We start from the raw sequence: 13,357 nt of genomic DNA, 5'->3' as shown, positions 1-13,357 counted from the left end.
ACTTCCGCAACAGTATTTATGATTGAACTATTTGACTTGACAAAGGTGTTTACAACTCAATTGAAGTTGTAAACAGCATTACCTATTGGAGACTAACGTTATGTTAATCTCTAAACCACTTTAGAATTTTGAATGCAGTATCCATATGTGCATACACCTACCCCACATAAATGAATGATGTCATCACGACAACTTTCCATTCAACAGTTACTGTAAACTACAACGACAACACGAGCATCGACACTGCTTAGTTTATTAAAAAGTAGGTAAAGTTAGCACTTATTAAATGTTTTTCTCGTTTTCCATCGACAAAACTACGTTTAACCAAAGAAACGAAAATAATATAATGAGCATAAACACTTAAATCTGCTCTTGTGTGTATGGACTGGTCCAAGGAGCTCCGCGGGTGTACTTCTTGACTTAGACGTTGTGTGTAAACAGAAATAACGGTTTAGTGAAATCTGTACATAATGTAAGTTTTGTCCTCTTATTGAATAGGTTCCGACAAGATAAAATATGCGTGTATGATGCGAATGTTTCCAAATATAATACTGACCGCGCCTTTTTAAATATAGTTTGAGCGTCCCCTAGAGTTTAGCTGTGGACTCGTCCATTGACAACGGAGCAGGGCTCGTGCGGTGTCAGGTCTCTCGCTCAATGATGAGGTTTCAAGTGCGCCTTTTGGATGTCTTTAAAATATTTTAGAATGTGTAACTTTTTTAATCTCTTGTATTAAAACAATAGCTAGACATTTAAAATACCGGATACATTTTTTTACTTTTCTCTAGTTTGTAAAAACAGGACTTCAAGGAGGGTTTGTATTATAGCGAAAATGTTGAAAGTTTTGTGAGAAAACTCCTCCTCTAGAACCAGACGGATTAACGAAAGTCTACAACTGTCAAATTGTTGTACAAGTAACCTCTTCATTTCACAGAGGTAAGTTAAATATGTTAAGCTTTTTCAATTATTTCCTGTGTTTTATGTACGCATGACCTTTTCCTGCGCCCGCTGGAAAGAAAAGCCTTAATTTGCATGAATCATAGCGGTCTATATTCTGCCTTCTTGGAATGAATACGCAGTTCCTTATAGCACAAAAGTTGTAGATACTATTATCAGACATCGAAAATGAACAATCTGTGTGTTTTAGCAGATGGTAGGTGTGGCCGTAGGTTTGGTGAAAGTCAATTTGCTATGAAATGCTTTGAATGTATGTAGTAAAACAACAATATGTTATTCTTCAACATAATGCATATTACCATTTGTAATGTTCTTAATTTCCCTTGAGATATGAGCACCTAGTGGGTCACAGCAGGTTCCTCGCAACAGGGGTAGGAAGTCGTTTTGCCACTTTTCCAATCAAGTCTCTCCATGAAGCCTTGCAATCATCTCTGTGGCATACCTACCCGAGGCCAACGACAGAACAAACCTGTCAAGAACCCTGATCCTCTATCTGCGTTTCATTTCTCGCTCTCATTCTGGATTTCTGGTGAAAACAGGCAAAGTGTGTTAATGGCTTCATTGAATTCATCCTCTAAACAGAAGATGGAGAATGTGTTGGATGACCCCATGATGCTATTACATTTAGCGAAAAGCCATTCAAGGAAAATGCTCGGATCAGGGTACAAGCAGATTGTTTGTTTTCCTGTAATTTTATGGTCCACTAGAGCAGCAGAAAGACCGGGTTTTCTGTTCTACTGATCCTTTGACACCTGTCAGGGTGGATTCTAGTTAGGTTGACTTGGGAATAGAAGGCTTAATGAGCCTCACATCAGTACACACACACACAGTCAGAGTTAATGGAGCTTATGTTTTATGCATGGTGGGTCAGAGATGAATACTGTGCAACTGCCTGTTGAATTGTGTGATGTGTACCACGACGAAGTGTGTCCCACGCTGTCCAGGCACCGTTTTTTTTTTGGGGGTCCTGAGTGGGAGGACAATGCTTGGCAACTTACATGTCTTTGTTAAGAGACAACTTTGACAGAACTTGTGAAGAAACAAAATACATGGGCATGTCAGACAATGCATTTAGCTTTTGTTATTTGGGAATAACATTTCTGGCTTTTCTGAAGCTAAACTGGTATAGCTTTGTGATGTCAACAGTGATGGGATCCCCAGGAATACAGTTGAACTGTATAGGTTTGTAAGAAAGAGGTCTAGTAGTCTCCCACAGGCCTGAAGGAAACGTGTCATGTGAGTGTGGAATGTCGTGGCTAGGCCTAACCGTAACGTTTGCCAGACTGGGAGCCAGGGTTGATGTCTTAGAGTTGGAAAAAGGGTCTACTTCACTACTAGAAAGGAGGGAAATAAAGACAAGTTTTCTTTGCGACTACAATAAAAAGAGATATCACACTAAGTCCTAAGAAGTAAATATAGGCTTGTCTAGATACACACAGATAAAAAAATTAAACAACATCAACAAAAGAAGCTTTAGATATTTATAAGAAACATCACATCAACTGTACAGTTAAGCGTTGAGGCTTTCCAAATATTGATCCTTATTTTCAGATATACTTTCATCCTCAAGTGTTGATATGAGAAGCTACAGTTTTCCTTGGTGATTTCAAAGTGTGTGAGTTTTACTTGTATCGTTTATAGAAAGACAACAGTTGTGAAACAACCTGTAAAGCATTATGGTTTGTGATTGAGAAGCAGAGGATGCTTCTAAATCATGAGGCATTGGAGCATGCAGTAATACACCATCTGCTCTCCACCCACAATTCATCCGAGGAGATGTGTCTCACGCTTAGACGGTCTGTTCGGATTCAATTTTTGCGAATTTTTTCTTCAGAATGGAAAGATTTGGGTTTCTTGTGCTCGGTCTGAGGGAAAAGGGGGAGGGAGCAGAAAGCTACGCCCATGTTTATGTCTCTCTGTGTGTTGCCCGGCCAGTAGCCTTCAACCATGTGACTCCGGCCATAGGAGAAGCCACCCTTATGACAGTCATGGCAAGTTGGCAGACTGAGTAAAATGTTTTTTGAAGAGGTGGCCATGATGACATGTCTAAAAATGTTTATGAAATGTATTTCTAATAAGTGAATGGGGTAATGTTGTAGCTTCTTTCCAATGGATGTTTTAACTGATAGTGTTTTCACATTTTCACATAAAAGTGCTGCCGCATGCCAAACTGCAATGATGGTAGCACTAAAAATTGAGTGTTTTTAGGTCATGCAACAGTTTTGTTATTGGATGCAGTAAATAGGAAAGCAGAAGGTATTTACAAGGGCACTGGTTTGTATCTGTGATGAACTGTGCTCTTTCATCCAGGAGACTGAACTTAAACAGGGAAGAAGAGAGCTTTTAGATAGAGAGAAAAGAAACAATAAGGTCTTCATACTGTTTTTGTGTCATTCTACAATGATTTGAAAAGCTTTGTCTTACGAAACAAAACTGTATAGGAATATACTGAAAATATAGTTCAATATTAAATAATACATTAATGCTTTGTTCAAACCAAAGGCGAACGATCACGTTGCTCACTCTTTATTACTTGCAAGAAAATATACGCGACGGGGAGTGTCTACTTCACGGGTCCGGACCTGTCAAACAGTAGGTGTCAATGATCTTTTCGCACAAATTTCTCGCTAGAGAAACTTACGAAGATGAGGTGTGTCAATTAGGGATGTAGCAATATTATTGTGTTATCACAATAACAAAATTGTCTCAATATTATCGTGGTTACTTGTCTGTTTGAAACGATAGGTCTTCCCGACCTGACAGAGAATGTTAAAAATAATAGATGTTACCTTTGGCAAGGCCCATCTGGTGCAATTATTTAATTTTATAAAAGGGATTTTTAGGTCATTCGACCCATCTCATACTATACGTCATACCTCTAACAGTTATGATTAGAGGATAAAGAAAAGAGGATGCTTATGGCACGTTTTAAGTCATCATTTGTCATTTTAAATAATTTGCAATAAATATTCTACCGTGGACTTCATACCGAGGTATTATCGTGCGGTGAGCACCAGGATTGTTACATCCCAGTGTTAAGAGCTGCGTTTTTGGATTGACTTCATTTTTAAATTCAATTTTATTTTATATAGCGCTTTTCACAATTTAGTAATTCGCAAAGCAGATTTACATATATCATAATAAAAATGTAATAAAAATAATACTAGGGGGAAGATTTAGATACATGGTATTTTTGCAAGATTTTCTCTATGAAATGTACACTGATGTCAGTGGATTGTCAGAGAAACTATAAATCATTCAGTCGAAGTATATTATTTAATTTAGGTATATTATTATTTTAAATATTGTTATCAGGACTAGGAGCCTAAAACTATAATATACAAGAACAATTTGCAATAATACCAAAACGTGCGGAAAGAATATATTTGTTAAAATATGTTAACGTCCATGTGTGTTGTTAAAAATTGGTTATATTTATGGATTAAACTAAATCCCAGTGAGTAACGATGGCAACGTTCCAAAACTCCACTATGTGTATAAGTGTGGAGAAAAAACAACTTGGGAGAGGCCAGACTCACCCGGGAGAGCCAGTTCTCCTCTGGCATATTAAAATTGCACTGATGCAGCTACATAGAGAATAATTACTGTAAACTGTGAGATTCATCGGAAATAGTTTGCCGGGCTGGTTAGTGAAAAGACGAAAGAACTAGTGAGGATAGGAAAAAAATAGATATTTAGGTCTGTCCAATATTTTTCTGGTTCTGGATGACTGTAGGTTGTGGCTGTAGTTGTCATAAGGTGAACATCACAAGCATCTGTCTGGATTTTGTATGTAGTTTACTTCCGTTTGGTGTGAACACAACATTAGAGTATAAAACAGGAATACATTATATTTTTCAGTATATAAAAAGCAGCAATTCTTTATGTATCATTCAATATATTGCAATAGTAAAACAACTATAACAATATATTAACAATGTATTATTCTTTAATGTATATTAAAGGATTGACAGTTAATAAAGGTAGATATAGAAAGTATTCTCTTTGTGTTATTAATGGCAAATAAGCTTACACCTCACACGCAAGTCTGAAATACAGTATTAAAGTTACTAAAATAATATGAAGAATAGGAACAATTTGTGAGAAAGGGACCAACTGAGAAATGAATGCAGAGACTGTGGCAGAAAGAAACAGAGGTAAAGAGAGAATTCATATGGCCATGTAACACACTTACGTAACCTATCATTACATTTCACTGTCCCTGCCACCTCACCTTTTATATGGTCTTTATATGATTTGTTTAAATAGAACTGTAGGCGCCTCACTCTCTGCCCCCTCTTAACGCTGTGAGCATAGGCTCACGTACAGTAAAAGACACCAACTGTTCCAAATTACCCACACACATGCAAAAAACACATCTCTCTGTCATCTCCCTGGTAACCCAAGCTGTCTTGATTGTTTTTAAGGTTGTGTAGTGACAGTTACGCACTCACATTAGCGTCGCCGAATCCTTCCCCGAATGCTGGAGGTTTCCCCGTTCCCCTTTAACCCCATCTCCTACCCCATGGCGAAGGAGTCAATAAATTCCCACCTTAACAAGGTTTTAAACAGTTTCCATGGATACCAGGATCCACTCCTTCTGTTTAGAAGGGTTACACATTTTCCATTATTCCGAAACCTACATCTCACAGAGGAAACGTGAATCTCTTTTTGTCTCCTGTGTAGAAGGTATAAAAGAGGCTAATTTAGGTGTAAAAATATCTCTTATTTCTTTGTGCTTGTGTAGAGTGCTAACAGGACCTGTAGGCGAGCAGAGGAGAGGATCTGGGAAAAGTCAGTGAGAGTTTCATCATGGGTAAACAGAACAGCAAGCTTCGCCCTGAAGTTCTGAACGACCTACGAGAGAACACAGAGTTCACAGACCATGAGCTCCAGGAGTGGTACCGTGGTTTTCTCAAGGACTGTCCCTCCGGTCACCTTACGGTTGAGGAGTTCAAGAAAATCTATGCCAATTTCTTTCCATATGGTGATGCTTCAAAGTTTGCAGAGCATGTATTTCGTACTTTTGATACCAACAGCGACACCACCATTGACTTCCGGGAGTTCATTATTGCTCTGAGCGTGACCTCGCGTGGAGGTCTAGAACAGAAGCTTCGATGGGCCTTTAGCATGTATGATTTGGACGGCAACGGATACATCAGTCGGGCTGAAATGCTGGAGATTGTACAGGTGAGTCAAGACCATCCTTTTACACTGCATCCTAACCAGACACAACGAGTTTTCAGAAACAAAATTTAAATGAAAAATACATTTGTGGCCGGTCAGGACACGGTATCATGGAGCCAGATGCTGTACGGAATAATTGAATGCTGATACATATGCTATACTGTGTATTCTTGGACAGGCTTTAAGTACTTAAATTTCTTCATTACCGGCTTTTACTCATTTTAAGCTTAATTTACATTTCTGCATTTTGCATGACGATCTATTGTTTTTTAAAGCAGCTTGTTCCATATCAATATTGGCTCAGTCTAATGTTTGGTGATACAGACGGCCTGAATAAACAGATCTCCTCAATCAAGTGTTCCACAGGCCATATGGTCTTGCCACAAATGGTGGCCAAACACAAAGGCTTTGTTCACTACTTCAAAGGGACTGTTGACTCTCAATGTTAATAAAATAGATGGCTCTTTTACACCTGCAAAGGGAAGGCATGTCATAAAACAATATGTGAATGTGCCACAGTGATGATCTCTTGAACATTTGCATTGATTGCCTTTACTTAACTTGGAAGATGTAACTACAACAATAGGGGCATTGCGAAATTTTATGTGAGGTTACTTGTCAGTTTTGACTGCTAGTAGCTTTATAATAAAGAAATGTCTCATGACCAAGAGCGCATTATAATTCAGCTCCATGTAATAACAGTATAGTGCGGTCGTAACTTTGACTGATTTTTATGTAACAGTTGTTAAGGAAAAGTATGTTAAGTATGTTAAGGAAAATCAATCCCTCTTGAGCGTGAAATTGTTTACCACAATCCTATGTTTTGATACATTGTTAAACTAATCTTACAGGCAATTTATAAAATGGTTTCATCGGTGATGAAGATGCCCGATGATGAGTCAACTCCAGAGAAACGCACAGACAAGATTTTCCGCCAGATGGATACGGACAATGATGGTAAGCCTTCCTCCTGAGGCCTGTCTCCCACTCATTGCTAGTATTTATATAACTAAAAGTTTAATACCGTACATAGAAACTACTGACTTACAGATCCAACTAATACACTTTTTTCAAAATGCAAATAAGGTTTTGGTAAAGAACTAGTTGCCATTAAATATGTAATCCTTGTTTCAAAATATTTTATGAAAATATCAAATGTCTATGATAAAATGTTACTAAAGGAAATGGGTTAAATAACGGCCCTTTTTTTACTCTGTAGGTAGACTCTCTCTTGAGGAATTTATCAAAGGTGCCAAGAGCGACCCTTCTATTGTCAGACTGCTGCAGTCTGACCAAAGCACCTCTCGACAGTTATAAATACAGGTGTTAAAAGCAGCTGACAGGCAACTTCTCGTGCTCACTGAAAATACAGAAACGTTAAACTTTATATGTTCAAGGGTAGTTAACCGTTTAACCGTCAGTATTACAGCCTATGCCGGTGGATTGGCATTTTTTGGCAAGTTGTATAAAATGTCTGGGATTTGTTTGGATTTCAAGGGACGACCAACAAAAGCTTTTTTCAATTGTTTGCATACCAATCAAAGATGGTAAATAGACAGTAACATCTGCAAATCCCCAGAATGTCATTTTGGCCGAAACCTGAAGTGCAGTTTGTAAATATTCTATAGCTTTTCATTCCTTTCAAAACTTAATCGAAAAACACTCCAAAACATTATTTACATTGCCTGGGCATTTCCTAATGTATGCACATATTTTACTAGGTGTCCTATGGCCAGATGGTGACCGTCTGTTTTATGCTATGAAGGTCTAGCTAAATTTGGAGCTGTGTTTTTGACCTGCCAATCATGATGTCTGCTTAGTACTTTTGTGACGCGTGTTTTGCAAAGCTAGAGCACTATTAAAAGTGTTTGTTCTCAGGAGTTAAGAAAATGATTCAGTGTGTGCAATATAATCACAGCCCATTAAACTATTTTCCTGCTTTGTAACACTTGGAATCCTGACTGGCTTCAACCTTTAGGCAGAAAACAGACAGCAGCCATCAGGCTACTATGGAGGTTCAGTCATTAATATTTTAACAGTGTTGTCAGTTTAGACATATCGGGCAGATTGAATGACAGACAGTTGGTTAGTTTCCCCTCATCCTTTCTCCAGTCCAGTGTCAAAACACAACACAGATGCTGTTGGATAAGAAGCTCCATGGAATGTAAACAATTTTATTCAATTATTTTGAGTTTTTACAGGATCTGTTTATAGAAAGAAGCAACTTCTCATTGTTTTCTTGTGGGGTTATGCTCTTAATTTGCTTTTATGTATGGGTGGTATTTCTGCGCTTCAACAATCGTCAGACTTTAATATTTCTTTGGTTAAGTAACTTGACAGTTAAAGTGAAATGCCAAAACAAATATTTGTACGGGATATATTAGATGTATGGGTAGTTTCTATTTTGTAGTGTCCATTATGCTGTAAGCAATGATGGTTGAAAATAACACAATCTTTACTGCAGCTAAGAATGGGATGTCTAGCCATATTTTGTGAAGCCAAAGTACTGGTGCAAATCTAAATGTTGCATTCTCACAAATTAACAGTGTACTTGTCTGTATGAATAAATAAATCATGATCTACAAGTCATTCATGAGTGGTGTAAACTCTTCCAAAGACTTCCAGTATTATTTTGGTTTTATTTGATTTTTATAACAAAAACATTTTTTTGTTTTTCAAAACAAAGCTGTGTAAGAAAAATCTACACAATGTCCACATTACACCATGCCCTGTGCATCTGACGAATGGGCAAACTGGGATACATGTTGGCTGACAGTGTTCTCAGTAACAGGTCTAAAAACAAATGGTCAAAATGGTGTTACAGCAGAAGGGTAAAGAATAAAAACAGGAACAGCCTTAGGCATGTTGCAACTTACATTCAAGGAGATTTCTTTTCGGAAAGATAATGAAATAATTGAAGTTATCCATCAAGATTGAAAAGATATTGTTAACAGAATGGGGCGACTTTGGAAAACAGTGTACTGCCAGTAACATCACATTTAATCTATCCAATATAAGGTGTGTGAGGCTTAGAGCAACACAACTATAATGTAAATATGAACAAAGACTCATTTTGAAGGGGAGATGTTTTTTTAAAAAGCTGCACAACTGTGTTTAATTTGTATCATTTCTGGAGTCCTATTGATTTTTGTGTCCCCATCATCCCCTCATCCATGGGAGAGAAGACATGGGCATTATTTGGGTCTAGAGCGGTTTAAACCCGACCCTTCAGAATAAAGAGCTCATAACTCATCCCTGCCCACATCATCATCTAAATCCACATCACTCAGGTCAATGTCATCCTCCGCAGGCAGCTGAAGAAAAGGGAAAAAGAGGTTAAAACAAACAAAACTAAAACAGAAACATCCTCTACATCCTTGTTTCTTCACTCACCTCTCCATCTTTTCCATCCCACGGCTCTACAGTGTTGATCTTTGGCAAAGCCCCGCCTCCTACTGTAGCAGTTGAACCCCGTCCAACAGAAAGTTCCCTGGGAAAATAAAACACATTCATAGTTTTACATTAAACAGACTGACAGTAAGAAGGTTCATTATAAACACCATCTCAAATTGACTGCGTGTTAACAGTCAGTGTTAACCCGTTTCCCAATAATATAAATGAAGCTCATCACTCCACTACCTGAGGAATTCATGGATGCCCGTCTCACTGAATGAACCTCTGAGCAGAGCGAACTTCATCTTGCGAGCATTAATGGCTGCCATCGCAGGATAGCCAAATCCTCCAATCCCAAGAGAGGCCTCCAACTCCATCTGTGCCCCAGCTTCGGTCCATAACCAACTGCAGAGAGAGAGAGAAAGAGAGTGAGTGATACGCATGCATGTGTTCCACTCTCTTTTATAATACTTTGCACTAAAGCAAAAACAAGCAATGATCTAGAAGATGCTACGAAGACTTACCCCCACATCTTCTTCTTGTTTTTCTCAGCCACTTTCTTCATAACCTCCAGGTACCCGTTTCTTCCAGATGCACCTGTAAACATCAAGGAAATACCCTTGAAATACTTTTATTATTTTAATTATTTTAAGGATTATTTGAACGAAAGGTGGCGTCTGCCTCTGCTTTAATTTGTTTATGGAATAAGTTCAAATACATTGAAGCAAAACAGAGGCGAGTACAGTTTATGGAGTACAAAGGCTGAAAACAAGTGAATGAAAATCATCAAGTCGCCGACGTATCATACCTGTGTCTAGAATGTGTGGCACCACAGATATAATACACAGCTGGTAATCATCACAAGTCTTCTTCAACACATCTTCATTAAGAATCTACAGGAAAGAAATTGACTTATAATTAATATATAAATCCAGACACACTTCACTGTACAAATCAACCTAAACTGGATTTTAAACACCTGTTATTTGCTACGGATTATTAACAAAGAATAATACTGGTTATACAACATTCCTGATAGAGAAAAAGTTCTTAGAAGTTCCTATTGTGGGTAAGCACAACAGCAAAAACATGTTTTAAATGCAAAAAAATAATAAAAAATACCTCCTGAAGCTGTGGAGCAGGGATGTTTTCAGAGTAGAGGTCCATAGCACGAGCGACAATGTCAGATCGGGTACGCCCTCCCTGAAAGTCCTCTGGCTCCTCCCCTTTCCGAAAGACCTTGATGGTGGGAAATCCTCGAATCTGAAAGTCAAGGTTAGAAAACACAGCGAGTCTGTATGAACTCAGAATGTCTCCAAAAACGTTCACAGACTGGCATTTATTCCATAGCTAATATTGGTTAAACTCAGACATCAAAGTAATGAAAGGAGCTAACAAATATCATTATCCAAAATGAACTTTACTTCATTTCATCTCATTTAAATTTGTTTAACCTACAACGCTACTGGGATGCAAACTCCATTTGCAGGGTAAACACAGGAATATCATAATATTTTTTTGACATTCAAATGTAAGTGTTAATATTGAAACTTACCCCATAGCGGCTCGCCAAGCCCTGGTGAACAGTAGCATCCACAGCACCCAGTCTGACCTTACCCTTGGTCTGTTCTTTGACTTCTGTGGCAGCTGCTGTCCACTCAGGCTCAAGACTGGAAACATTCAGGAAAAAGTCAACACGGCGCAAAAAAAAATCAAGTATAACCAAGATGGAGAAGTTTATCATAAAAAAGAAATGACTTACTTTTTACAGTGTCCACACCAGGGAGCAAAGAACTCCACCAACCACACAGCATCACTGTCCAGCACAGTGCGGTCAAAGTTGTCATCAGTCAACTCCACCACATCCTTCTTATTGCCAGCTCCTCCATCACTCTGAGCACAACATTAACAAACAATAGAATTAAACACAGTAATAATAGAACAACATTTTTTATTGTGATATCACGCATTAATACCTGTCTGCCGTGGTCTGAGCCACCTGACTTCCCACCAAGCCTGTCTTTAACTAAGGCGCGGAGAGAATTCAGAGCTGCATCTACAATGGCCTGACTCGTACGCCCACCTAGGACAGAGCAAGATCAAACTTCGCTTACAATCCACTAAGGAAAAGCTAATTGGCAACATTAGTCACGGTTGAGGAGAACATTTTTTTGTGTGCCAATTAAAAAGAAATGCAATGAAAAAGTAGTTCTGAAACCTTGGAATTCCTCAGGTTTCTGTTTGTTGGCTCCGAAGACCTTAATAGTTGGGAAGCCTCGGACGCCATACTGTGCCCCTAGAGAGTTGTGCTGGTCTGCGTCTACAGCACCCACCTTCACGATGCCCTGTGCCATAACAGAACCAATATTAGCAGTATATTATCAAAGAAAAAATACATAAAAACAATAGCCATTTAAATATTATAGTTCTAATTTAGATTCAAGATCCAATTTACAAGTGAAAAAAGGACAGGGCACGTAACATATTAAAAAAAAAGCAAATATATAATTACTGAAATGAACAATGTAAACCTAAATTCAGAATTTACCTTTAAAGCACTGGCTGCCTTCTTCCACTCAGGTACCAAGTTCTTGCAGTGGCCACACCTAATGAGGCGAACCAAAAGATGTCAGGTATTACATATAAACATTAACATCAACCATGAAATAGGCAGTGCTGTCGAGAGTGTATAAAGCTGCACGGCAAAAAAACAAACGAGATGTAAATCATGCAAATTCAATTAGTATAGTTGAGGACAGTAGCAGCTTTTTGTGTAAACCTACTGCACTGTATAAAAAAAGAATGGTCAAAACAAATGCCACGATTACCGTCTGTATGTTATACTTTTGATAATTTACCATCAGTGATTCACCATCAGTTTTTTTAATGAAATACAACTGCACATCTACAGTCCTATATAGGTATCGTAGGAACCATCACACTTCTCAAACTTACCAGGGTGCATAAAACTCAACGAGCCAAAGGCTGTCACTCTGCAAGACCTCCCTGTTAAAATTGGATGTGTCCAGTACAATCACATCATCACTGGCAGAGTACAGACCATGTACTGAGAGTACAGCCAAAGAACACGCCAACACACCTGAGGAACAAGAACACAGGTGAAGAAAGTGTAATTTTGCATCATAGATGGAATGTGGCACGTGACTCCACCCTTTCTCATTTAAAAAGAACCATTGGTTCAGTGTTCTGGAAAACAAATCTCTAAAGTTACAAACAGGACTTTTAAGCACCTGATCACAATCACATAACGTCACATTAAGAATAAAGTAAAGTACACTGTTTATACAGTCGATTGTAAATCTATTCTCTAGTTGCTTAATAGTCAAATGATGAATCTACTATTAATTCAAGGCCCTATTTCTCACTTCACACATGCAAGTCATAAATTATCCAGCCTACAATATTGTATGCAAAACTACGCTTACAATCTTCTTTAACTGATTTAAACAGCTTTTGTCTTCTCCTTCAGCATGTTTCCTCCAAGCTGGAATACATGTTAGCTACACAGTGAACATAAATCTAGACTCTCTACACTATGCATTTCTCAAACAGATGTATATCTTTAATGTCACAATAACTCACCTAAAAGCGCTCGCATGCTTCCTCTTTGTGTTTATTTAATATGTTAAATAAGTCTTCAGCCTATGCAGTGCACACTCTTCCTCCACAGTCCAGTCACCACTGGTTGACGCGCATCACAGCCGCCGGTCTCCAACCAGCAGCGGAAAAACAGAACACGTTCGTACCGTGGCCCGCTCTGATTGGCGGATCTCCTCCCGGAGACAAATTCAGCCAATCG

At 38.4% G+C, this 13,357-nt stretch overlaps 2 protein-coding genes across 2 annotated transcripts; one reads left to right on the top strand and one right to left on the bottom strand.

The window, feature by feature from the left end:
* The first annotated feature begins 640 nt into the window (after positions 1-640).
* Positions 641-8,733, top strand: hpcal1 (hippocalcin-like 1). Its single transcript, XM_056765431.1, has 5 exons — positions 641-665; positions 789-936; positions 5,705-6,147; positions 6,996-7,101; positions 7,364-8,733. Exons 3-5 carry the CDS (start codon positions 5,770-5,772, stop codon positions 7,459-7,461), a joined length of 582 nt encoding a protein of 193 aa, XP_056621409.1. The 5' UTR covers positions 641-665; positions 789-936; positions 5,705-5,769; the 3' UTR covers positions 7,462-8,733.
* A 30-nt stretch (positions 8,734-8,763) lies between these two features.
* pdia6 (protein disulfide isomerase family A, member 6) lies at positions 8,764-13,285 on the bottom strand. Its single transcript, XM_056765430.1, has 13 exons — positions 13,141-13,285; positions 12,493-12,637; positions 12,086-12,143; positions 11,756-11,882; positions 11,514-11,620; positions 11,300-11,430; positions 11,093-11,207; positions 10,660-10,800; positions 10,346-10,430; positions 10,062-10,134; positions 9,784-9,942; positions 9,538-9,634; positions 8,764-9,458 (listed from the first exon to the last, which is right to left on the bottom strand). The coding sequence occupies exons 1-13, from the start codon at positions 13,154-13,156 to the stop codon at positions 9,387-9,389; spliced, it is 1,326 nt and encodes a 441-aa protein (XP_056621408.1). The 5' UTR covers positions 13,157-13,285; the 3' UTR covers positions 8,764-9,386.
* Between the last annotated feature and the right edge of the window lie 72 nt (positions 13,286-13,357).

The sequence above is a fragment of the Triplophysa dalaica genome, chromosome 13, assembly GCF_015846415.1.
Source record: "Triplophysa dalaica isolate WHDGS20190420 chromosome 13, ASM1584641v1, whole genome shotgun sequence".
Lineage (NCBI taxonomy): Eukaryota > Metazoa > Chordata > Actinopteri > Cypriniformes > Nemacheilidae > Triplophysa > Triplophysa dalaica.
This window is presented reverse-complemented; position numbering and strand designations above follow the sequence as displayed.

What these genes read in the sequence shown, in the direction of transcription:
- pdia6 (XM_056765430.1), bottom strand. An exon ending in GTTGAGTTTTATGCACCCTG is followed by an intron (nt 12,144 to 12,492) that starts GTAAGTTTGAGA and finishes TCGCCTCATTAG; the next exon opens with GTGTGGCCACTGCAAGAACT. An exon ending in GGGATGGAAAAGATGGAGAG is followed by an intron (nt 9,459 to 9,537) that starts GTGAGTGAAGAA and finishes CCTTTTCTTCAG; the next exon opens with CTGCCTGCGGAGGATGACAT.
- hpcal1 (XM_056765431.1), top strand. Translation starts at nt 5,770, where the DNA reads ATGGGTAAACAGAACAGCAAGCTTCGCCCTGAAGTTCTGAACGACCTA. An exon ending in AAATGCTGGAGATTGTACAG is followed by an intron (nt 6,148 to 6,995) that starts GTGAGTCAAGAC and finishes CTAATCTTACAG; the next exon opens with GCAATTTATAAAATGGTTTC. An exon ending in GATGGATACGGACAATGATG is followed by an intron (nt 7,102 to 7,363) that starts GTAAGCCTTCCT and finishes TTTACTCTGTAG; the next exon opens with GTAGACTCTCTCTTGAGGAA.